The following is a 25407-nucleotide window of genomic DNA, read 5'->3' as shown; positions in this document are numbered from 1 at the left end:
CCCCCCCCAGGTTTTTTTTTTTTTCCTAAAAAGAAGACATTTCCAGATTTAGCCAGATGCAGTTTGACATAGGGTAGAAATTCATAAATATCTTGAAGATTATTCACAAAATAGTTCAATTCTTTGGTAAGGTTTTTAACAAACACATGGTACTAGCTTTTTTTTCTTTCTTTTTTTAGAGAGATTTTTTGCTTTATGGTGCCTGTGCTCGTCAGACAGAGAGATAGAGAAAGTGAGAAATCATCATCCCCCGTGGGGAAATGGCCTCGCCACAATCTCTTCTCCTCTATTCTCCTCTTGAGATTCTGAGCACACATGTACATGTGCCTGGTGTGAGTTCTAAGCTGCGGGATCTGGGACTTGAACCACAGTCCACTATGTGGGAATCCAGTGATGTCACCATTATGCTATCTGCTGGCTCCTCTTCTTTCTTCTTTAAAATTTGCTATAGGGTATGTGCACTTGCCAGAGAGATGGGGAGGGGAGGTGGCAAGTGAGAAATCACTCTCCAGGGGGAATGACCACTCCCCAACTCCTTCCTTTCCATTCTTCTCTCAAGATTTTGGACACACATGTACACATAGTCAGCGTGATTTTCAAGCTTCCAGGTCTGGGACTCAAACACACAGTTATGTGGGATCCAACTACCTTCACCACCACGTCACCTGGCTGTCTCAGTAGTGGCTCATTTTAAAGTTAAATAAATTATGATTTCATGACAAAAAAGTTTTGAAACTTTGGATACTTTTAGCAATTTTAACTTTGATTTAATTTCTGAAACTTTTTTTCTCTAATTTGCTATGGGGCATGTGCATTTACTGGAGAGGTACCAAGAGAGAGTGCGAGAGAGTGAGGAAGCACCCACCAGGGGTGGGAGGGAACTCTGCAACCTCGTCCATTCTCCTCTCAAGATTTTAGACACACATGCACACACAACTGGCATGATTATCATGCTGCCAGGTCTAGGACTTGAACTGCACATTCGGCTACGTGGTATCCAGTGCCTCAACTACCATACCACCTGCTGGCCTAATATAATACTCCTCAATGGGGCATGGTCACACTATAATCTCTTCTCCATTTCTTACCTACTCAGCATTTTGGGCATGTGCACCCATGCACACCTGAAGTATGTTTTTTGAGGTTTTTTTTTTTTTTTTTTGCTATATGGCATGTGAGCTCACCAGAGAGACAGAGAGACAGAAAGCAAGAAATCACCCCCACCCCCACCCCAGCCAAGCGGGATGGCCACACAGCAATCCCTTCTCCTCCATTCTCCTCCTGGAATATTAAAATGCCCAGCATGATTTTCAAACCACCAGGCCCAGGACTCAAACCACAGTTGGCCATGTGGGAGTTCAGTGACATCACTGCCATGCCATCTGCTGGTCCCAAGTTTGATACCTTTTAAAATGAGTCATAAAATTTTAAGTTGTCTCTCTTTAGAAAACAAAAACAAAAACAACAAAAAACCTACACCATGCCCCCAAATGCTCCATATTTAAAAAGTTATTATGGCTCTTGATTTCCTTTCTTGAGTTTTTTTTTTTCCCCCTGCATTCTCCTTTTGGGATTTTGGCCATGCACAGCATGAGTTTCAAGCCACTGGGTCTGGGACTTGAACTGCAGGCGACAGCATAGGAGTCCAGCGCCTTAACCAGTATGTCACCTGTTGGCCTTGAGCCCCCAAATGCTCCATATTTAAAAAGTTATTATGGCTCTTGATTTCCTTTCTTGAGTTTTTTTTTTTCCCCCTGCATTCTCCTTTTGGGATTTTGGCCATGCACAGCATGAGTTTCAAGCCACTGGGTCTGGGACTTGAACTGCAGGCGACAGCATAGGAGTCCAGCGCCTTAACCAGTATGTCACCTATTGGCCTTGTCTTGAGATCTTAAAAATGCTAAAGTGCTCAATCTCCAGCTTTCCTTCCAAGTTATCATTCCAAATGCTCTGCGACTTATTGAGGAGACTGGATTATTTGTTGGAGGCTAATGCCAGGGGCCCTGAGTATTCTTTATTCTACTCACAGAAATGAGAAAATACGATCACTCACAGGGAGAGGCTCGAAGTTTCTGTCCACCAAGTGGTAGTTCCCAGCTCCGAAGAGCACTTGCCTCATCACCACGTCAATGCCCATCCGTGCCGAGAGCCCCAGTTTATCCAGCCACCTGGAACAGAGCAAGACCCTGCTTTCTTCAGACTCGGGAAACAATCACTCAGTTCTAATTACACCTTATTCTGCTGTAGTCGTCTATGTGGGAGGAATTAACAGGAAGCCAGAAAAGTGGCATCAACTGTAAGTAAGTCATTCTGGTGGAATGGAGGCTAGGAAGCAGCAGGTGAGTCCCGCCCTGCATATCTTCCCACACTGCAGAGGGATAACAGACCCAGGAGGACCGCTATTAATGCTACACCAGAGGGGTCCCTGTCAGGTAAGACAACTGTGACAAAGCAGATAGACAAATTCCCACCCCTACGGACCATCCCTCCTCCTGTGGAAGGCCCCAGCCACCACCCACATAGTGTGGGGCCCTGAAAAAAAGGATGCAGTTAGTGATAACAATTATGCCATCGGTAGAGTCACACCTAAGCTATTCATGTTAGGGACATCTTCCCCATTTCTTATCCTCTACCTCTTCCCCCTGCCTTCCCATATTCCTAATTTTTAATTAATGGGAAAGCCAATGCATTCTTTATGCCTGCTGCCCCTGTGATCACAAAGAATTTGTGCTTTATTCTTGGATTATAAGAATGAGGATAGGAGAGGAAAAGCAAAAGAATGAGGATTTGAGAGGAAAGAAAGAAAATCTTAACGTGAGAACATACAACTGTAGATTAAGAGAATTAACAGTTATTGGAAGCCAGTAGTTTAAAGCAATCAAGTTTGTGGTGTTGCATAAGGAGGCGATTTAGACACCTTTAAATTCATTGGTGTGACTGCATATTTTGGGCTTTAAAGGTCTAAGAAATCTACAAATATCATGGCATCTGTCACTCAGCTCCACATATAGTCCTTTCCTTAAAAGAATTACTTTTTATTTAACTTTATTTATTCATTAATTTTAATTTGACCAGAGAGGGACGGAGCAGAGAGAGAGAGAGAGAGAGGAGAGGAAAAGTGAGAAAGCAAGCTTCAGGTCTGTGACTTGAACCATGGTTGGTCATGTGGGAGTCCATTGACCCCAACCATCATGCCACCTGCTAGTCCCCCTCCCCTTTTATTTTAAGAGAGATTTTTGTTATAGAGCATGTGTGCTCACTGGAGACAAAGAGAGAAAGTGAGAAATCACCCCCCGGGGAATGGCCACACCACAAACCCTTCTTCTCCATTCAAGCTGCTAGGTCTGGAACTTGAACTGTAGTCGACCATGTGGGAGTCTAGCACCTTAACCACTACGCCACCTGCTGGTCCCTATATACATTCTTTTATTATGAACTTCATCAGAGGAAGGACTCTGGCGTATTTATGGGCCAATTTAGGAGCCAAATTCCTGAAATAATTCATGCTTACCATAATTCATCTCGGACATCTGTCAAAGATAGCTAACACATTTTAGTAAATAATTTTCTTGCAAAAACACAGATTTTGGGGGGCTCAGTCATTGAAACCATCTTGGATCTGCTTTTTTTGGCTAAAGAACTCTCTCAGCTAAATAGAGGCGAGCGAATGCTGTGATCTGACCCTCAAGACCAGGGCTGTCTCACTCACATAAAGCCAGCAGCAAAGGTGTCGGACAGCAATGGTGCTCCTCCCCCATACGCAGAGCTTGTCTCTCCTAACCACACCTTCTTGCCGGGTCTGGTCTCCCCCACAACCTGTGGAATAGGAAGGTCTCATGGTTTTGCCAACAAGCTGACCAGCAATGCAGTTGACGATGAGCAACATTCAACGCCTCGTATTCCCAAGCCCGTCCATCTCACAGAGATATGAAGTATGTCCAGAGTCACCAAGGGGTTGGGCAATTTTCTTTTACTGAGGTACTGTGCCGAGAAAGGAATGTATATAACTCATTCCCATGGTCTGTTGTAGCTCTGTCAAAAAGCTATTGGAATTACTTCTCATTTCTCCTCAGCGTGCATGGATAAGATTCAATAGGAAGGGGGAACCCAAACGGAGTAAACCAGTGTCTCCTCTTTAACATTAGAACATATGGACATGGGTATACCTATACAATTTAGGACTAGCTAGGCTAGGGCATAAGGACTCTGGTTTTACATGAAATGAAAACAAAAAGAAAAAAAAAAGGATTACCTGAAACATTTTTTGCGCGCTTAAAATAAATGTGTCTAATACATCAGGGTTTAGGAAATCTTCTTTGGTAGCAATTCGTCCATTCACATAGTAGCTAAATTATTCAGAAGAAAATAACAAACTTCACTTTCTGCTTTTAAGTAAACCATAGACCTTGTTCTTTCCTCTCTCTTCTACCACCCTCCCTCCCCCCTCCAAAAAAAGGCAAAAGTTCTACCAGGGAGAGACCAAGATGGAAGGGGTGTGTGAATAAGAGTCCATTCTATCCAAGTAACTAGGACCAATGACTCAGTGCTGAGAGACACAGTCACCAGGGCAGGCACTCCTGGGTTGGCTTTAGTGACTTGTAGATCCCATGGGCTAATGAGCAGTGTACCTCGATCTTTACTGAAACCACATTATTTCAAATAACTGAAACTTTACTTAGTTAATATTAAGATTATAGTACAGTACAGCTTGAGACACTATTTGTTTCTTATTTAAACAATAGAGTCAGTAAACAATGAAATAGAAGTAATTTCATGAAAGCTATTCAATATGTATAAATAAAGCTGGTCACTTTCCTACCTTAAAAAACAGAGGACATACTTACTGATGCCATGTAACTGCATCAATCACTGCTCCTCCAGCCTTCAGGAAACTGAAAAAGAATTGTATGATGTCATCACTCCATCCTCATATGCACGATCTATGTGCACAATATAGGCATAAGAATTTTATTCCTGAGAAACTTATAGACAGCCGCTCTGCTCAAGATCCTGCCCAAGTGGTAGCTTTGCCAGAAGTTGGGCCTTAGACCCTGGCCCTCCAAGCCATGGGTTGAATAAACCTTTGTTTCTATATAAAGAAAAAGAATTTTATCCCCTAGAAATGGGCTGGTTACTGCCTTAGGATCATGAAAACATAAACTTTCTAATTCTGATAACAAATTAGGTCATAAATGCCACTTGCTCCAGAATCTTTAGTATTTTCTGAGCCGATGTTTCCCCTTTCAGGAAACCATTTAGTCAGGAAGCAAATTGTTTAATAACATGCGGACTGTTGAGGATTTTCTACTAGAGAGGAATATTTATTTTATTTCATTAGTTTTTAGTTTTTGGCACAGGACATGTGTGTGTGCTAGAGAGAAACAGACAGAGAAAGAGGGTAAGTAAGAAATCATCCTTGGGGGGATGGCCACATCACAATCCCCTCTTTGCCATTCTCTTCTCAGGATTTTTGGGCACACATGCACATGTGCCTGGTGTGATTTTCAAGCTGCCGGTCAGAAGCGTGGACAGAGGAGTTGACCATGTGGGATCCGGCACCTTAACCACCATGCCATGCCGCCTGTTGGCCCAAGGAACATTTACTTTTAAGAAAAGTGGTTCTTCTCACTCAATATCCTACCTCCTCAGCAAATCAACAGTCTTTCCTCGAGGCTGACCAATATCAGGACCATAGAGTTTTGCATTTTCGAAAGTGGTCTTTCCTAGAAGCTTACGCAACCGAACAAAATCTCTTCCTAACTGCAATCCATCGATGAAAATACCAGACTTTATCCGGAAACTGTTTGGTTCTGAAAGATAGAAATTCTGAAAATAATCACTTACCCAGACATTTATTATTTAAAAGCAAACATACAAAACATACAATTGCAACAAAACATTTTCCAAATTTCAAAAGTTTAGAATACAAAGTCAATAAACATAAAACTTCTAATTATAATTACAGAAGATGTTGTAGAAAAACCAAAATGTAAACTATATAACTGAGGTATGGGGGGTATTAAACAATTTTAAGTTAATGGGGATATTAAACCAATGGATATTTGGAAAACAGTCTATATATAGTATTGAATAACCTAATTTACCTTTTGAAATAAGGGGATCACATTTAATTTTTTTTGAGAGGTTTTTGCTATAGGGCGCATGTGCTCACCCAAAAGACAGGGAGAGACAGAAAGCGAGAAATCACCATCCCGGGGGGGATGGCCACGCCACAGTCCCTTCTCCTCCATTCTCCTCTCGGGATCTTGGGCATGCATGCACACATTCCCAGCCTGAGTTTAAGCCACTGGGTCTGGGACTCAAACCGTGGTTGACTACATGGGAGTCCAACAACACAGCCATTATGGCAACTGCTGATCCCAGAGGAGCACATTTTAATGCTCCAAACAGTGCCTGTATTTTCTAGTTCATGCTCATCATAGTAATATATTTCATTTGTCTTTTTTTTTTTTTTTTTAATTTTTGCTATAGGGTTCACATGCTCACCAGAGAGGGACAGGAGTATGGGAGTGAGAAATAACTTCCTGAGGAGATGGCCACACCGCAATCCGTTCTCCTCCATTCTCCTCTCAGGATTTTGGGCATGCATGCACATGTGCCCAGTGTGATTTTCAAGGCCCCAGGTCTGGGACTTGAACTGCTCAGTTGGTCATGTGAGATCCACCCACCTTAACCTCCATGCCACCTGCTGGCCCAGTACATTTCGCTTCTTATTTTTTCTTTAATTGCATTGGCTGATGTGAAAATAAAGCACTATAAATATGTTTCAAATGGATGTAGCTAGTCATTAGCACTTCAGTTAAATTTGAAAATTCTTTGCAAAAAAAAAAAAAAAAAAAGGAAAGAAAGAGATGATCGATGATCAGGGCTTAACCTCTATAGGATTCTTCTATTCTGGCAACTTTTAGAGAGCCTGAGTATGTAAGGAGGGTTGGAATAAAGCTGCTGAGATTACCTGACAAGTTGAGATACAGAAAAGAAGAAAAGAGTAAAAGCGAACTGCTTGTTTCCGTTTTGCCGAGCCCAGACTGCTGAACATCAGAGTTTTATGTGATTCTGACAATCACATGGGAGCCTGGGAGCAGGAAGGTGGCTGGCTTCAACTAGTTGTTCTCGCCTCACACATGACATCAACTGGGGTCAGCCATGGTCCTGGGATGTATAAAGGAGGCTTCGGCCATACACATTTCTAAAAGTTACCTTGTTGAACTGGCAAGAATGTGCCCAGACAGAATTCTATTTGCTGTTATTAAAATGAATGTCATCAATAGGACCAAATAATGCTAAACCTACTTGTTAATAATATTCCCAGGGTACTTACCATTGCCTAATTCCCAAGAAATGCTATAATTCTTGGAAGAACAGTAGTCCAGGAGCAACCGAGCATTCGAACTGTCCCACTGCGAATCGCGGGTCCTTAGTAAGGCGTTTAGACCGAAGATCAAGTCCAGTCCTGAGCAATGTGCAAAAGTGTACAGCATATCCACTGAGCTCCCTAGAGAAACACGTTACAACTTAACGGTTGCACTGGCACGTAGTGAAGGCCTCCAGATTTGTATTTCATAACAAATGGCTATTTCTGTGATAGAATCAAAGGAATTCCAGTTCTAATGAATGAATTCAACTTCATTTGCTTCAGCTATTGAATGGAGTCCTGTGGAAGGTACCAGCAACTCTGGTCTGGCACTCAGGGTTTGTTCAAGTGACCACAGGTGACTTGACTCAGTGCTCAATATGCATAGGCTAGACCTTTGTGTGTATGTGTACGTGTGTGTAATGTAATTTGCTATAGGGCATATGTACTTGCTGGAGAGAGAAAGAGACAGAGAGAGAGTAATGAGAAAGCACACACCAGGAGGGATGGCCACACTGTAATCCCTTCTTCTTAAGTCTCCACCCAGGATTTTGGGCATGTATACACATGTGACAAGTGTGATTTTCAGGCCACTGGGTCCAGGACTCAAACCACGCAGTCGGCCAAGTCAACACCTTAACTTCCACGCCACCTGCTGGCCACTAGATTTTTTTTTTTTTTTTTTTTTGTGGAGTGATTTACTGTAGGGCGCGTGCGCTCGCCAGACAGACCACCGCGTGGCCATTAGATTTTTTTTTTTTTTTGAGAGAGATTTTTGCTATAGGGCATGTGTACTCACTGGAGAGACAGAGAAATAGAAAGCAAGAAATCACCCTCCAGGAGGGATGGCCATGCTTCAATCCCTTCTTCTCTAAGGATTTTGGGTACACATGCACAGGTGCTTGATACAAATTTCAAGCTGCCAGGTCTGGGACTTGAACCATGGTCGCCCATGTGAGAATCCAGTAATGTAATCACTACACTACAGCTCCTAGGGGTTTTGATATATGCTGTGTCACCCACTCTCACTAACTGCTGTCTCCCATCAGGGAGTGACAGACATTAGGCTCTGGAAATTTCTCTGGAGTCTTGTGGCCCAGCATTTCCCTGAACCTTGGAGCCACAGATGAGGACAACATGGAGCCTTTTAGATCAATGAGCCTACTCCAAGTCTCCACCCCCCCTTGTTCTACGAGGAAACTGAAATCCAAAAAAGTTAAATGCTCTGCCCAGTCTCACAGAGCTATTTGGTGGCACTATCATCACCAGAGCCTGTTTTAAAGAGTGACTCAACTGCCTTAGTCACAACCATGCTGTCGGCTTATACATTGCGAAGTTGCATTGAGCTCCAGGCCCAGCTCTCCCACTGAGGACTTGGATGGGAAGGTGAGGGGGCACAGCTTTATCCTAACAGAGCTCGCCCTCCAATCTGTAGTCCCCACCAAGCACCCTCACGGATGGCTACCCCACAAAACTGAGGTGGAATTGACTCACATGAAAACCACCAAAACCCTTACAGATATAACACAGTTATGGCCTCACCCCTTTACGAAGATTATAGCATTTTTAAAACCTGGACTGTTTGAATGGTAGAGTATTTATTCAACTTATACTTTATCCTTCCCCCATTATTCATTCTTCCAAATGAGCTTGGATTAATGTAGCTTGAAAGGCAGGTACATCCTCTACAGCATAACAAACAGTAACACCTCCTAGAATAAGGGCTGTATATGCCTGAGTTCAAGACTACTTAAAACACACACACACACACAACCCAGATAATCACTCATCCACCTAGTCTAGAAGGTTCTTCAAAATAGAAAGAACAATAAGAAAACTCAGGACTAATACCCTCTTCTCAGTCATTTTCCAAACTTATCTCCTGCTGCCTGAGAGAGGAAAAGACCCCTGGGATGGAAATAATCTAAATGATGCATTAACTAAAGATAGTACTGGCCCAGCCTCTGTAGTGTAGCCAGTAGTGTACTGGACGGCAGAGCTCACAGCCACACACTGACTGCAGTTCAGGTCCCTGGCCTGGTGGGCTTGAAAACACGCTGGGCACACACACGGGATCCTTGCAGGTTGGTTGGAGAGCTGGAGGAAGGGGATTGTAGAGAGACTATCTCCTGTGGAGAGTGCCTTTCTCTCTCTTTCTCTCACATGCCCACAGGCACACACATGTGTGTGCTCTATCATGAACACACACACACACACACACGTGTGTGCTCTATCATGAACACATTAATTTTTTTTTAATGGCACTATTTCCCTTGCACTATACCTTACATGTTTATATAAGGGTGTCCAGCAGCCAGCATGGGATTGGGTTTTAGGAGTGGAAGAGAGAAATGATGAGGAAGAGTGATGGAGAAGGAGGAAGGTGATCAGCTCGTTAAATATGATTATTTTAATAAAGGAGTCCTCCTTTCTGCAGTCACACCCAGAATGACATCTGCACTGTGACTTCCTTTTTCTGCCCAGACAGGTTTACAGAGTATATATCCTCATGACAGATGTTTTGTCATCTACATAAGTGAGCACACCTTCCAGGGGGACCCATGGAAGAAAATGTACCCATAACTTCTAGGACACCCGTATTAAGGGTGCAGGCCACTGACGAAGCAATTACAGACTTTGCCAGCTCTTGCTTTCTGGACTACCCTCCCATATCACTCAGTCTTCGCCAGCCTCAGCCATGGACTCAGAACGACGTGTGGGAACACCTATTGGCTTCTGAGGTATCTGTGACTAAGAGGAACTGCCCAGAGTAACCACAGGAGATTTCTGTCTATGTTTCCAGGACATGCAGAGTAAATTGAAAATGTTGAGTGAGAAACCAGGGGTTTCCATATGCAAGTACTTGTACTTACTATGCATTTTAGCATCGCCGACGGAGTGGGGTTATACTAACCTTGTTAAACAGTTAACAAAGGAAGGCCTTATCTCTGATTGAGCAACTGATGGCCCAAGTTCTAAAGCAGGCAAAGATGGTGGAAACCTACCACCTTGGTAACAAAAAGATCATGTCTGGCAGTAAACTTTTGGTTTTAGAAATTGAAGATAAACTGATAAAATGTTAATATGGCCAAAAGAAAAAAACGAAAAAAGGAATCCATTGATTCCCTAATAGCATGAGGTTTTCCCCTAGCAGGCCAATATCATAACTGATTACAAATGAGACTTTACTACCATGAGTCTCTGGTGCTTTCTGTGATTCCTTTCATGGAATCTAAGATGGTCCTGCCTTATGCCAAATCCATTAAAAGAGGCTTATTTAAATGTTAGAATTGTTTCCTGCCCCCTATTTTAAAATGTTTTAAATTTTTTATTAATTTTATTTGTCATTATTATTTATTTTTTAATTTGACCAGAAAGAGAGAGAGAGGGAGAGAGAGAGAAAGGAAAAGTGAAAAAGCAAGCCTCCAGGTCTGGGACTTGAATCACAATCAGCCATGTGGGAATCTAATGCTCTAACCATCATACCACCTATTGGCCCCTATTTCCTGCCCCCCTTAAAAGTACAGAAATAGTTTAGAGGATTACATTGGCTATGAACATGTAAGCTGTTTTATGATTTTTTTATTTATCACATTTTTTCTCTATCCTATAAATACAAAATATATAAAAACTAAAAATCCATCTGGTGCACTGAAATCCAAGTAGTTTAAAACAATATCTTACAAAGATAATTGCTTGTAAATGATGTAATTAAAAAATAATGACTGGGGCTAGTTGGTGACATAATGCAAGGCAGTCTCACATGGGAAGTTCCAGGTTCAAGTCCAGAGACCTCCATGAACATGCTGGGCACATGCAAGGGCCCATGATCCAGGGCTGACTAAAGGGTGAGAGTAGATTGTGGTGTCAGGAACTTGTTGGGGGTATTATCTGCTCCCCACTCCTGCCCTTGTTTCTCTTAATCATGGAAGAAATAAATAAACTCTTAAAAAAGTGTTGACTAAACCAAATAAAGTAACTTCAAGATAATTTACTTTTTATAAGTCCGAAGAAGTTACAGAGTATCTGAGCAAGTTATTTCTTTAGCTGAGATCTGGGGCAAAACACCAACTTCCAGATAAAAATACATTTCATAGTTAAATAAAGATTGCTTATTTCATTTGCCTTAGAGCTGTATGTGACAATATCACCCTATTTTGAAAACTGGAAAACTGGTTCAGTGAATGGAAATGAGTTCCTGGTTAGTTGAGCTAGTTATGTGTTTGCAAAACCACAGAGACAGAGACAGAGGTGGCTGTTTGGTGGCCAAAACTGTTAGGTCATCCCTGATGACTCAGGTTCCCCCATCTACTGATATGTAGCAACTCACATGAGGGGTTTCTTCTGGAAAGGGAGACAGAATGTGAAGAAGATGGGAAGGATTTTTCACATTTGACCCTTCGTACTCCTATATTTTACTTTTTATTTTATTTTATTTATTTATTTATTTATTTATTTATTTATTTATTTTAATTTGCTGTAGAGTACACTCACCAGAGAGAGACAGAGAGAGAGAGGGGAAGTGAGAAATCACCTCTCCAGGGAGGATGACTTGCCATCCCTTCTCCTCCATTCTCTTCTAGGAATTTGGGGCACACATATACATAAGGCTGGCATGTATTTCAAGCCTTCGGGTCCAGTACTCAAACTGCATAGTTGGCCATGTGGGATCCAGCACCTTAGTCACTATGCCACCAGCTGGCCCCTATATTTTACATTTACATAAAGAATACACTCATGTAGTCCATGATTCCCTAGTTCTTTAGAGCAGTGACAATCATTATTAGTTTGTGAATCATTGATTTCTATATTTCACCCTGTGGCCAGTAGACAAAGATAGAGGAAGAAAGGAAAAAAAAATTGGGGTTCAGGATTTTCCACAAATTCTTGATAACATTTGGATTTTGTTCAACTTTATGTAACTGCTTAGGACTTTTTAGATTCAAGGCCAAGTCCAACACACAGCACCGACAGAGCGCCCTTCAGTTCTTACTTGAGTAGGTGCTGTTCTTGAACTTCTTCTGATACTGTGCTCTGAGGAGTGATTGCTCCTGGAATGGCCACTCTGACTGTAGCCTCTTCTCCACGTCAGGAGGGAAGGACCCACTTCGGCAAATGTCTGCAAGTGGAAGAGACAATTTAGAACAGGGGTCCATAACCCAAAGGCCACAGACCAGTGCCCATCACTTGCATTGTCTTCTGGGCTCTAGCTTCTGTCAGATCAGTGGTGACATTGGGTTCTCATGGAAGCATGAACCCTAGGGCTGTGTGAGTGTTTCATTGTATGTTGCAATGTGGTAGGTAGAAACGGGGTGCATGGCAGATGTGGTGCACCTGGGTCATCCCGAGACCACCCCAAACCCTCTGGTCTGTGGAGGGATTGTCTCCCATGAGGCTGGCCCCTGGTGTTGGGAAAGACCGCCAACTGCTGATTTAGAGAACCTATTTTCACAGTGAAAGGTTGAAATTCTATACATCCTACATATAGTTAGCTGCTATTTCTGTGAGTAACACAGGATAATTAGGTGCCTGATTCCTTGGTCTGAGATTAAGAAAGATATGTTCTGTTACACAAATCAGATTTTCTGGCTAACCTATAAGTACAAAAAAATACCTTTAAGTACAAGAGGCACATTTCTTGAGAAGCATAGGACACACATATTGATCAGAACTTTCTGGATTTAACAATTCAGAAGGCTACACAGAAGCTTGAAATCACCAGAGAACTGAAATGAAGAAAACATAATTCAGTTCTCTTAAGGAGTGCCTTCAAAATAATGGTGGAACAGCCCATGGTGTGGTGGTTAAGTGGCAGCTGGATCCCACATGGCCACAGTATGTGGCTCAAGTCCCAGACCTGGTGGCTTGAGAAACACTCTGGGTACCTGTATATGTATGTCCAAAATCATGAAAAGAGAGACATGGAGGAGGAGGGCTTGCAGTTTGACCATTTCCCATGGGGAATGCTTTCTCACTTTCTCTCTCTGTCTCTCTGGTGAAAACAAGCACCCTCTTCCAAACTAAAAAAAGAAAATAGTTTGTTTCCCATGGACTATATCTGCTTTGTGGTGGTTTTCTCTTGCTGTAATGGAAGGTAGAATAGGAATTGTTGATTCTTTAACTTTGGTACCATCTGAGCTTCTGGAACTATACACGTACTTAGAAAAATTTCCCTTTATCAGGGCCAGCAGATGTTGTAGTGGTTAAGATCCTGGACTTCCACATGATCGACCACAGTTTGAGTCTCAGAACCGGCTACTTGAAACACACTAGCTGCATGTGCGTGCATGTCCAAAACCCCGAGAGAAGAATGGAGGAGGGAGAGTGTTTTCTCACTTTCTGTCTCTCTGTCTCTCCAGCAAGTCTCTCCAGTGAGTGCACTCTCCCTGTAATAAAATTCTCTTAAAAAACAAAAACCAAAAAGCCCCCCTTAGTCCTGGCAGGCAGACTGTTTCTTTTTTTTTGGAGAGATTTTCACTGTAGGGCGCGTGCGCTCGCCAGACAGACACAGAGAGACATAGAGACAGAAAGCGAGAAATCACCCCCCAGGGGGGTGGTCACACCGCAATCCCTTCTCCTCCATTCTCCTCTCGGGATCTTGGGCACGCATGCATACGCGCCCGGCATGAGTTTTAAGCCACCGGGTCCGGGACACGAACCGCGGTCGACTACGTGGGAGTCCAGTGACATAGCCATTACGCTAACTGCTGGTTCCCAGGCAGACTGTTTCTTTATCACAAGGCAGCAGGTCACCAGGAGCTGACTGCCAGAGCTGGCTGTCTGGTCAGTGACTTCCTTTCTGGGACACTGCACATGGTGACTTCTGGTGGCCCATGGCCCAGCTACCTTTATAATCACAAAGGATGTTTCAGAGGAACGTGGACAATCCCAAGCTCCCACCCACCCCCAACCCCAGAGTGAGAAAATTGAGGAGTAGCCTCTCTCTTTCTGTGCAGATAGCAGGCCTGCAAGCACGATGAACATCCCTAAAACCCGCCGGACCTTCTGGAAGAAGTGTGGCAAGCACCAACCTCACAAAGTGACACAGTACAAAAAGGGAAAGGGTCCTCTGCCTGCTCAGGGGAGGCGGTGTTATGACAGGAAGCAGAGTGGCTAGGGTGGACAGACTAAGCCTATTTTCCAGAAAAAGGTAAAAACTACAAAGAAGATTGTGCTGAGGCCTGACGGTGCTGAGCCCAACTGCAGAGCTAAGAGTATGCTGGCTATTAGAGATGTGAACATTTTGAACTGGGAGGAGATAAGAGAAAAGGTCAAATGATCCAGGTTTAAGCCTCATCTTTTCTATTATGAAGACGACCAAATCTTGAGGTGAATGTTCACCTCATTTGATTACAGTTGGTCTATTTGTGAGGGAATAAAGTAATCAATAAAATTCCCCCTTTGGGGAAATTTGATTCATGGTTAAAAAAAAAAAAAAGGAAATTGAGGAGTAAAGGATAGTTTCCTCTCTAAATTGTGAGACCTTCTGAACACACATGACTGGTGAGAAAGCACCAACTTCAAACATAAACTAGTCCAGATAATTATTCAAAGACACTCTACTGTCTTTTTTCTATTTTTCTAATTAATATTCTGTCAAGTTTGTCCCAGTAACTCGTTAACTGTTCTAAATAATTCCTAACAGAAGAACATAAACAGGTGGAAACCATGTAATAAATGAAATAATTAAGTATTGGGATCAGCAGATGGTGTAGCTGTTATGTTGCTAGACTCCCATGTAGTTGACTGTGGTTCGAGCTCTGGATCCAATGGCTTAAAACTCACGCCAGATGTGTGTGCGTGCATGCCCAAAATCCCAAGAGGAAAATGGAGGAGAAGGGATTGTGGTGTGATTTCTTGCTTTCTGTCTGTCTCTCAGGTGAGCACACCCACCCTATAGCAAAAATTTCTCTTAAAAAAAGGAAGAAAGAAAGAATTAAGCATTACTTATTAATGCATATGCGGTATGCACATTATAATTCAGCGACATATATAATATTTTTAGTAATGATTAAAGTAATGATTTAACTTCCATTAGGTGTCTGATGGCACTTCTGAAAGATACAGGACACATCTTTGTGGCTACCTAGGGCAGGTTTCTCTGGTGAAGGCCACAGACTTCCAGTATCAGAATCACCTGGCAATTTTGTTTTTTAAAGGTTTTTGCCTTAGCTCACTGAAGAGACAGAGAGGCAGTGAGAGGAAAGTGAGAAATTACTCCCTAAGGAGGATGGCCATGCTGCAATCCCTTCTCTATTCTCCTCCTGGGACGTGGGGCACACATGCACATGTGCCTGGATGATTTCCAAGCTGCCAGGTCCAGGACTCAAACCATGTGGGAGTCTAACACTTTAACTACCTTGCCACCTGCTGGTCCTTCCAACAAACTTTTTTAAATTGGACTGCAGGAGAGGCCGGCAGGTGGCATGGTGGTTAAGGTACTGGACTCCCACATGGCCAACTGCTATTTGAGTCCTGGACCTAGATTCAGCTTGTTTTCTCTTTCTCTGGTGAGTGCTGGTGCCCTATAGCAGATTTAAAAAGATAATAATAATAAATAAAATTAAATCATTCATTTTTTAATTTTTTTAGAGTTTTTGCTATAGGGAGCGTGTCTCTCTTGCCAGAGAGACAGAGAAAGACAAAAAGACAGAAAGCAAGAAATCACCACCCCCCGTTCCCCCAGGGGGCATGCACACTGCAATCCCTTCTCCTCCATTCTCCTCTTGGGATTTGGGGCATGCATGCACATGCACCCGGCATGAGTTTTAAACCACTGGGTCCAGGACTTGAACCACGGTCGACTATGTGGGAGTCCAGTGATGTAACCATCACATCATCTGCTGGTCCCAAAACTAAATAATTCTAAAAAAAAAAAAAAATTAGACTGTAGAGCTGGAAACTGGAAATGCAAATAGTCAAACTCTCTCTATATGATTATCGCTAATAGCCAGCAAACTTGAGGAACACTGCTCAGGAAATCAAGTTTCAAAATCTGTTCTCAGAAGTACAATGTATTTTCTTTTCTTTTTTTGGGGGGGAGGTGGAGGTGGAGAGGTTTTAGCTATAGGGTGCATGTGCATGCTCGCCAGAAAGATAGAGACAGAAAGTGAGAAATCAGCCCCCAGGGGGGATGGCCACACTGCATCCTTTCTCCTCCATTCTCCTCTTGGGATCTTGGGCATGTATGCACACGTGCCCAGTGTGAGTTTAAGCCCCGGATCCAGGACTCTAACCACAGTCAACTATATGGGAGGCAAGCGACATAGCCATTACACCAACTGCTAGTCCCAAGAAGCACGACGCATTTTCATGTTCCCTCATGAATACCTTTCACCCATATTCTATTTCCAGAATAAACACACTTAAATTGATTCCTGTGTTTTAGCTGGAAATACTCTCTCCTGTTTGATATGCGTACCCTTCACCCGCCATGCTCCCTCTAAGCAGCTCTGACCTTTAGTCACATTGTTCTGTTTACAACACAGTGAACTTGGTTACACCCAGCACCTCTCCCCTTTCTTGTGTGGTCTCACCTTCATGCAGACATCATGATGTGGAAACCTGCCCATTTCCTCCTCCTATGTGGGTGTCGTACCAGTTGCCCCTCAATCTCTTACATTAGGTATGAACAATAACACCCTTCTCTAAGTATTCTCATCGCTGATCCAAGTTCATGCGAAAGAATCTTTAAATCTCTAAAAAGTCTCACCCTGGTTGGCTTGAGTTTGCCAGTAAGAGTTCTCTTCGAAGGATGGTTTCTTCTTGGGATCAAAAATGAGGAAGTCTGACTTGGTGCCGCCAAATCTCAGGTATGCGGGAGACAAACCTTTGGCCAAAGTGCGAAGCTTTGGAGAACTGTGAGGAAGACAAGCAAGAAAAATTATACTCTCCCAGTGAAGTCAAACAACTCCGGTTTGATACAACTGTAGATAAAAATGAATTGTAGGAAGAGAGGGGTACAGCAGCATTGAGTAATGGGCCCAGAGTTTGGGAAGATGAAAAAATTCCAAGATAGTTGGGGCTGTTTGCAAACCCTATGACTATACTGAATGCCACTGTACTATGTTTTCAGATGGCTACAATGGTAAGGTTTATGGTTGTTGTATTTTACTGCAGTAAGGATAGTAAATAGATGGTAAACAGCATCATTTTAACAAGGAAAATTATATGTATATATATGAAATATGCCAGCATATATCAGTGGCCATGATCATGTGGTGAGATGGAGGGTAATGTCTTTATTATTATTTCCTTTTAATTTTATAAGTTTTCTTTAATAAGTACATGCTATTTCAAATTATACAAGGTGGGTTTTGTTTTTCAATAGGTGAAAATATCAAGAGTCACTTAAGATAGATCTCATCATCCAGTAGTTTATTTAATACATACTCAGTACAGTCCCCTCCCTAGCAGGCATTATGGAATTGCTGGATAGTGAGCAAGACAGACACAGCCACTGTTCTTGTGCAATTTAGATGTCAGTACCAGATTTACAGATGAATTGACAACTCTTAGAGACGCACTGAAGGGCTCTGAACCTAGACCCTGGGCTGGAGGTAGAGGATGGTTAGAGGATTTTCTAAAGGAAATGACTTTGCGGTTAGACATACAAAAGGATGAACCCTCATCCTGGAAAAAGATGGTGGGATTAAAGAGAGTGTCCCAGGTGAAAGAGAAAGTCTGTGCAAAGACCCAAGGTGGAGGTGGGCGAGAGTAAGTACCACTGAGAGCTGAAGGATGCCCGGTGCTTAGAGATGGGGCCCAGAAGCTGGGAGAGAACAGGCTGCAGCAGTAAATGGGGCCATGTCACAGAGGGCCTGTAAGCCACCCGACATGAGGACAGTGGGGAGCCATGGAAGGGCTGAAAGCAGTTGCAGTGACCTCATCAGACTTCTGTGTTAAAAAGGAATCTCAGGCTGTAGTGTAAATAACTAAATAGAAGGATCGAGGCTGTGGTCACTTAAAAAAAAAAAAAAAAGACTGTGGTCATGACCATTATCTGTATTCCTTCAATGGAGACAGAAAGTAACGGACTGAGGTAAGGTGACAGCAGTGGGGATGGATGGAGGTAGGTAAATTCAAGAAATATTTAGAGGGAGAAAGAATAGATTTGGGAGCCAGCCAGTGCTGTGCTTAAGGCAGCTGGATCCTACATGGCCGACTGTGGTTTGAAATCTGGACTCAGTGGCATGAAAAACACACTGAGAGCAGGTATACGTGTGACCAAAATTCCAACAGCAGAAATGGAGACATGATGGTGGCGTGGCCGTGTCCCCTGGGCAGTTGCTTTCTCTCTCACTCTCTGTGTGTCTGTGTGTGTGTCTCTCTCTCTGTCTCCAGTGAGCACATGCACACTGTAGCAAATTTTCAGAAAGAAAAAAGAGCTAATAGATTTGGCACTGAATTGGATACTGAGGAGGAGTCAAGGATTGCACTTATATGCAGCTGAAGAGGATCCCCACTGCTCGAACATCAAGGCAGAACTCCTGGGCATCATGGCTTACTCCTGAAAAGCATCTTGGCAGAAAGAATATCATTTGTTGAAATGAAAAATAAACGACAGATTGATGTGGAGACAAAGAGGGCAATGGTTTACTTTTGGAGAATTGAAGACACCAGTGGAACACCGGAAACATATTTCCATCAGGCCTTTTTTCACATGTGCCTGGAACTCAGGAGACATTTCTGGCTGGAGATAAAAACTAATGGGTCCTGAGCACACAAGTCAGTCAACAAGTCACCCCTAACCCATGGGTCCCAACATATGGTCCTAAAACCAACATGAGGAACTTCCTCAGAGAGAGTCACTCCTGGCTGGCTCTGTTCCACTCCTTGCCAGGCTCTGATTCCAGTCCTCGGCATTTTGATTGTGTTCAATGGCAGAGAAAATGCATCTGGATTGGTGTAGCTGGACTTGCAAGCAAGATGGATCACTGTGGCTGCTTTGACGTGTTCTTTTGTTACTTCGCCATGGAGATGGTGTTCTTTTCTAGCCCCTGCAGAGGAGCTGAGGCATCACCGGCTGGGCATCTGTACAGGCCTGGATCAGACACCCGGTCCCCAGAGGTAGGGACTATACCACCTTGGGTCACTCCCGATCACATTGCTTTGCCATTACTTCCAGCACTCCCCACTCTCTGAAATTGGCTTCCTTACTTATCTGGGTTTACTCTGTCCTGGTTCCCTGCCCTGATGGAAGCTCCGGGAGAGCAGGGACTTCGTCTATCTGCTTTATCGGACTCTCCTCAGCACCTAGATAAGGGCCCGGTACACAGCTGGTGCTTAATAAAGACAGTAAGTGAATGAATAGCAAACCCATCCTCATGAAAAGGCAAGGGGAGGCCAAAGTTTTCTGAACAAGATGAAAAGCCAGTGCTATGGCGGCTGCCAGGGAAAGGAGATCACACGGGGCAAAGTTTTGGTATCAAAGGCCTTTCTGTCTGTCTCCTTGACAATGGGATATTTTCTTGTTTTGAGAATACAGTATTGACCCTTTGACAAGAACCGGATTTAATACAGCTGCAAAACATGCCATAAAAACAAAATTGACCCAAGGTTTAATATTTCAATCATAAACAGGAAAAAGAAGGATAAAAAAAATAAAATAAAACCACCACCGTGCTGACATGGAAATTACGAAAGAGCGCATTGTAACAGCTGGAGCGATTCCATCTCCAGAGAAGTCCATTAGGGGAAAAATGTCTGCAGGTGTGATTTGATCTTTTGTGCAAAAATAAGTTGCTTATTTCTGACATGACAGCAAAGGTGGTTATTAACATGCATTAGAATTCATGACTAAGTTATATTTATATTTTTCCCTTTCCAGGTTTGGGGGCCACTCTGGAGAGTCCAAAGAAAGAAAAATACAGCAGGACGTAGGCCAGGCTTGGGGTGTTAGCAGGAAAAACAATGGGGCAGAGGCTTGGGGATATTACACACAAGTTGTTCATAGCATTATTCAAGAAGCCCAGGGCCAGCCAGAGGTGAGAAATCGGGCCAGCTAGAACCTACATGGCCGATGCATGGTTCAAGTCCCAGGCCCAACAGCTTGAGAAACACACAGAGTATGTATGTGTGCATGGCCAAAATCCTGACAGGAAGGAGAGATGGAGGAGAAAGATTTATGGTGACCATCCCCCATGGAGGGTTTTTCCAGCCCCCATGGAGGCCAATTGCTCTCTTTCCCTCTCTCTCTCTGGAGAGGGTACATGCCTGCTGGCAAAATTTTAAAAGAAAAATTAAAATAAAATTAAAAGATGATAAAAGAAGCCTAAATCAGATAATAAACAAGTAGAAGGAGGAACACGTTGCTCAGTGGAGGTACTTTGAAAAGTAGCTGTGGTGGGAACTCACTTTTACCGTGGAGTAGAAGAGCTGAGTGGGCCGGAGTGGTGGTCCAAGAATGGGAGGTTTGAATTTGAAATTTCAGATATTGAAAGGTTATTAGTGACAGAGTCAAGGGATGGTCATGGCTTTAGGTGGTTGAATCAGAGTAAAGCAGGGTCCAGGTGGTGGTGCAGTGGTAACTCAACTAGACTCCTGTGGAAAGGTCCAGAGTTTGCATCCTGAGGTCTCCCTGTGCATGGGGAGAGCACACGTGTGTGTCCAGCCATCTGAGACTGGGTATAAACTGGTGCATAAAGATCCCCTTGGAAGTGTGTGTGTCTCTCTCTCTTCCTCTCTTTCATGAAAGAAATGAACTAAGAAAAAAATAATAAAGAGAAGCAGCATGTGAGCTGAAAAGCCTTGTTCTTAGTGTTTGCCAATTTTCGTAGTGTAACTATTCCCATCATGGCTCATCTCAAGATACAATGTGATGTCCGTGAATGTGAGTTGAGAATACACACATTTCACTAGTGTGCAAGCTGGTTCCATGATGACACTGAGTGGAGATTATCAAAAATTGTAGGGATGAAGAAACTGAGAGACCATCCAAGTGGACTCTCGAAGTCACCCAGGTGACAGACTTGGAGGTGGCAGGGAGACTGAGATCAGTGGTCTTTGGTCAGTAGAAGTGGGTAAGGGGGAGCAGAGTGCAGTGACACAGAGCACTACATGAGCACCTTGTGTGGAAATGAACTTCACATGGAGCCATGACAATCCTCTCTAACATGCACCAGGTGGTCCAAACGGAGCGTTCAAGGTACTCAGCACGAATCATTTCATTAAATCTCATGACAACCCAAGGAGGTGGGTGTCATTATTATCCTCATTTTACAGACAAAAAACCTGAATAAAAGGAAATACATAATTTGCCCAAGGTGACAAGTGGGAAGGGATTGGAGCTGTAACAGTCTGCAGTCCAAACCAGAGTGCATCTTCTAGAAGCTGCATGGGGGACCAGGAAACAAATTGGAGCAGGAAACAAATTGGAGTAAGCGAGACTGCAGTCTCTACTTAACAGGGCTATGGGGAAACGTGTCTTCAAAGAAGAACCACCTTCTGCGAGGGCGCAGAGATGGAGGGAGTAATGTGGGAGAAGCACAGAGCAGGGTGACCACGCAGCATACCAGTGAGCACAGTGGGAAGGCTTGGGAGAGAAGGGGACAACACAAGCTCACTCAGGAAACAGCACTTTTCAGGGCTCAGAAATGACGAGACTTGTGATTGTTCTCAGTTCTTTGTGTCTTTGGCTGTGGATGTTTCTGGCAGCAGAGGGTACGTGGAGCGCTTGTGACTCTTCCAACCTCAGCTATTAGGTCGTTTGTTTGACCTTGATAATACGTGCTTTTCCAAATGTGACAAGCAGCTTTGTCAATGAAGACGCAGAACTCAAATGATTGAAAGGTATTATTAATAGATGTTTATCGAACTGGTAAAAAGCGATGGACTTTGCCCAAGAAAATTAAGCAAATTGCTGTGAAAAGCCAACAGAACTGCATTATTACTGCCATTGTGTTCAATACCATTTTGCCCCGCAGTACTTGGAACCTCTACCATGACACAGCACTGAGCTTTCTCTACCTTGCGTTCGTGAACTCTGCTTGCACGTTGTAACTGAGACAGCTTTCCTGCTCACCAACCATGTGTGGTTACTGAGCACTTGAAATGTGGTTAGTTTAAATGGAGAAATGTTGCAAGATTTTGGAAACATAGTTTGGGGAAAGGAATATTCAAATGCCTTATTACTATTTTTTTATATTTATTACATGTTGGAATTATAATATTGGTTTATCAGGAAAGTCATGATGCATTTTTGCATAGAAAAATATGTCATGATTTTCCTGATGACCTAATATTTTGGCTGTGTTGAACTAAATAATGTTAGTAAAGTTAATTTCACCTGTTACTTTGTACCTTTTTAATATGGCTATTAGAAAATTTAAAATTACAGATGTCAATATTATATTTCTTCTTTTTTAATTGTCAGAGGTGTACATACACTCCCACAGAGAGAGAGAGAGAGAAAGCACCCCTTAATGAGGAGTGGTCATGCTACAATCCCTTCTCCATTTCTCCATCCCATTGGGATTTTGGGTATGTGTGCACATGTGCTTAGCATGTTTGTCCATGTGGGATCTGGTTCCCATAACCACAGGCTGCGTGGCTGACTCTGAAGCCTACATTATATTTCTATTGGGTAATATTGGTCTAGGGCCAGGACCTCTTTGGGATTGCGTATAATCAGGCTGAGGAAGTTTTTAATTGGCTTGTTGATTAATTCTCTTTGGGAAGAGGGCAGATTAAAAAGGAGTTCCTTTTTCATTCTAGACCATCCCATCACTGGCATTTACATTTTGTGTACTCTGTGTTCTCTGGTTACCTATGAGGAAAAAACCTGTTGGCCACTGTGGGCCGCCAGACCATCCTGTCTGATTAAACACATGGAGGCGCCTTTGAAGCATTTAGGAGGCCAGCCCTGACGCGCCTACTCTCCTGTGAATGCTTCTTTTCATTCTACCAATCTCTCAATTCATTTCCAGACAGTTTCTTTCTTTCATTTTTTAAAAAAATTATATCCTACTCTGATCCCTTTTAAAAAATATAAACTGCTTTGCTTTTTGTGTGTACTGTTGTCTCCATGATCGGAGTCTGATTTCAAACTCTGTTCCTTCATTTTCTATCAGGTTGACCAAGGCCAAGTTATTTAATCTCCCTGAGCCCGACTTCTTTATTTAAAAACAAAACAAAACAAAAACAACAGATAATGGGCTGGCCTGGTAGTACAACAAGTAAGTGCTGTGCATGAAAAGCTGGATCCTCCATCACTATCTGAGGTTCGAATCCCAGCCCTAAAGGCTTGAAAAATGTGACAGGTGTGTGTGCATGCGAGCCCCAAATCCTGACAAGATGGAGAAATGGAGGAGAGAAGATGGCAGCATGACTATTGGCGTGGGGGGGCGTGGGGGAGGGCTTTCTCTCTGTCTCACTCTTGGGTGAGCGCATACGGTCATTGGCAAAAGGAAAAAAAAGTAAATAAATAAAATGAGGATAGTCATGGTGCTCGCCTCATTGTGCTATAGCAAGGACTAAATGAATGAATACCTAAAAGATGCTTGGAACAGGCCTGACAGGAGAGGGCTCAGTCGGTGTCAGCTCGTGATGCCCTCTCCCTCCTGATCACCTCAGTTTTCCTTTGCTCTGTGCTTGCTGTGCTCGCCCACAGTCTTCACTCCTGAGGATCTGAGGTGGAACAACACCCATCTCACCCTCCTCTAGCATGGGCGGGTACTAACCTTAGCACTGTTCTGAGCTGGCCGGACCCCTGGGGAACTGTGCTAGCCATCCTGGGGAGATGGACCCTTAGCAGTTAGATCTTAGGTGCTGAGAGGGCGCTCCCACATCTTTCGAGGTTCCAGCTGAGAACAGTGTGGATGTGCTTGTGGATGCTTCTAGAAAGCAGGCATGAAAGATGGAGTCTTTCAAGGGAAGGGACCTGGAATGGTTAGGAGCTAGAGTTGGAGAGTAGCCCGTCTGGATGAGAACAAACTGTGTGTTGTAAAAAAGCAAAATATATAAAACAAACCCCAGGGTTTTCTATTGCTCTGCTCTCTTGGTTCCTCATTGTCCTCAGTCTTTAATAATAAAAAGTAGAGAGCTGGGGGAAAGAAAGGGTGTTATGAAAAGTCAGTTTTTTGTTTGTTTGTTTGTTTGTTTTTTTTGAGAGGTTTTCGCTTTAGTGCATATGCACATGCTGGGAGAGACACACTGAGAGGGAACCTGAGAAATTACCCCCCAGGTGAGATGGCCGTGCCACAATCTCTTCTCCATTTTCCTCCCAGGATCTCGGGCACATGTGCCCAGCATGAATTTCAAGCCACTGGGTCTGGGGTTCAAACCACGATCAGCCATATGGGAGTCCAGCAGCATAACTGCTATGCCATCTACTGGCCTGGAGATCAGATGATTTTAAGTAAAGTAAAGGTAACGTGCACTGGGAGCTCTGTGTGCATTGGGGTGGGAGGATGCTAGCCAACTGGGGTTTGCTTGACTGCAGGGTGGTCCGGCCTCGACCCCAAAAGTCACTCTGTGGGTTTTTTCTTTTTGGATTTCTCTCCAGCGACGAATCCTCACCTGCCCTTCCTTGGGGAGGGGTAGGAGACATCCTCGCTGCAGCAGTAAAAGGGCACCTAGGTCCACACATTTCAGTACCTGGACATTCATGTCCTCCCCATTTTCAACCAGGCACTTCCTACCCTCTCTTCTCCATCTTCCCCTACTCTCACCCCAAGTCAGGCCTGGGGTCCTCAGCTCTGGGGCCCTGTGATGCAGTTTCTCCAAAGTAATCTTCCCATGCCCAGCTAGCTGCTGTCTACCCTTAAGGGCAAGGGCAAAAAGGAGGACTCCTCCCAACCAGGAAATTCTCTACACCATGGAGGAAAAGCCAGGGGTAAACTAATGGTCAGAAGAAACACAGAAGGGCCAACCTGCAGTACAGTGGTTAAGTGCCAGATCCCACATGGCTGACTGAGTTTAGAACCCTGCCCTCAGCAGCCAGGTACGTGTGTGTGTGTGTGTGTGTGCCCAGGATTCTGACAGGGTGGAGAAATGGAGGGAAAAGGATTGCATGACCATGAGCTATTAAGAAG

At 43.5% G+C, this 25407-nt stretch overlaps 1 protein-coding gene across 2 annotated transcripts in view; it reads right to left on the bottom strand.

Moving 5' to 3' along the window:
* Nucleotides 1–25407, bottom strand: part of HPSE (heparanase) — a 34891-nt gene that overhangs the window by 7259 nt on the left and 2225 nt on the right. For both annotated transcript variants that reach the window (XM_027773027.1, XM_006151396.3), the window contains exons 2-9: nucleotides 17088–17233; nucleotides 12369–12494; nucleotides 7343–7516; nucleotides 5642–5810; nucleotides 4845–4892; nucleotides 4253–4346; nucleotides 3710–3816; nucleotides 2054–2168 (exon numbers count right to left, since the gene is read on the bottom strand). In XM_027773027.1, coding sequence (XP_027628828.1) covers nucleotides 2054–2168; nucleotides 3710–3816; nucleotides 4253–4346; nucleotides 4845–4892; nucleotides 5642–5810; nucleotides 7343–7516; nucleotides 12369–12494; nucleotides 17088–17233 — 979 coding nt within the window. The remainder of the gene's footprint in view (nucleotides 1–2053; nucleotides 2169–3709; nucleotides 3817–4252; nucleotides 4347–4844; nucleotides 4893–5641; nucleotides 5811–7342; nucleotides 7517–12368; nucleotides 12495–17087; nucleotides 17234–25407) is intronic.

This window comes from Tupaia chinensis, unplaced genomic scaffold (assembly GCF_000334495.1).
Source record: "Tupaia chinensis unplaced genomic scaffold, TupChi_1.0 Scaffold000318_1, whole genome shotgun sequence".
Taxonomy (NCBI): domain Eukaryota; kingdom Metazoa; phylum Chordata; class Mammalia; order Scandentia; family Tupaiidae; genus Tupaia; species Tupaia belangeri.
Note: the sequence above shows the minus strand (reverse complement) of the source record. Positions and strands in the feature narration are given on the sequence as shown.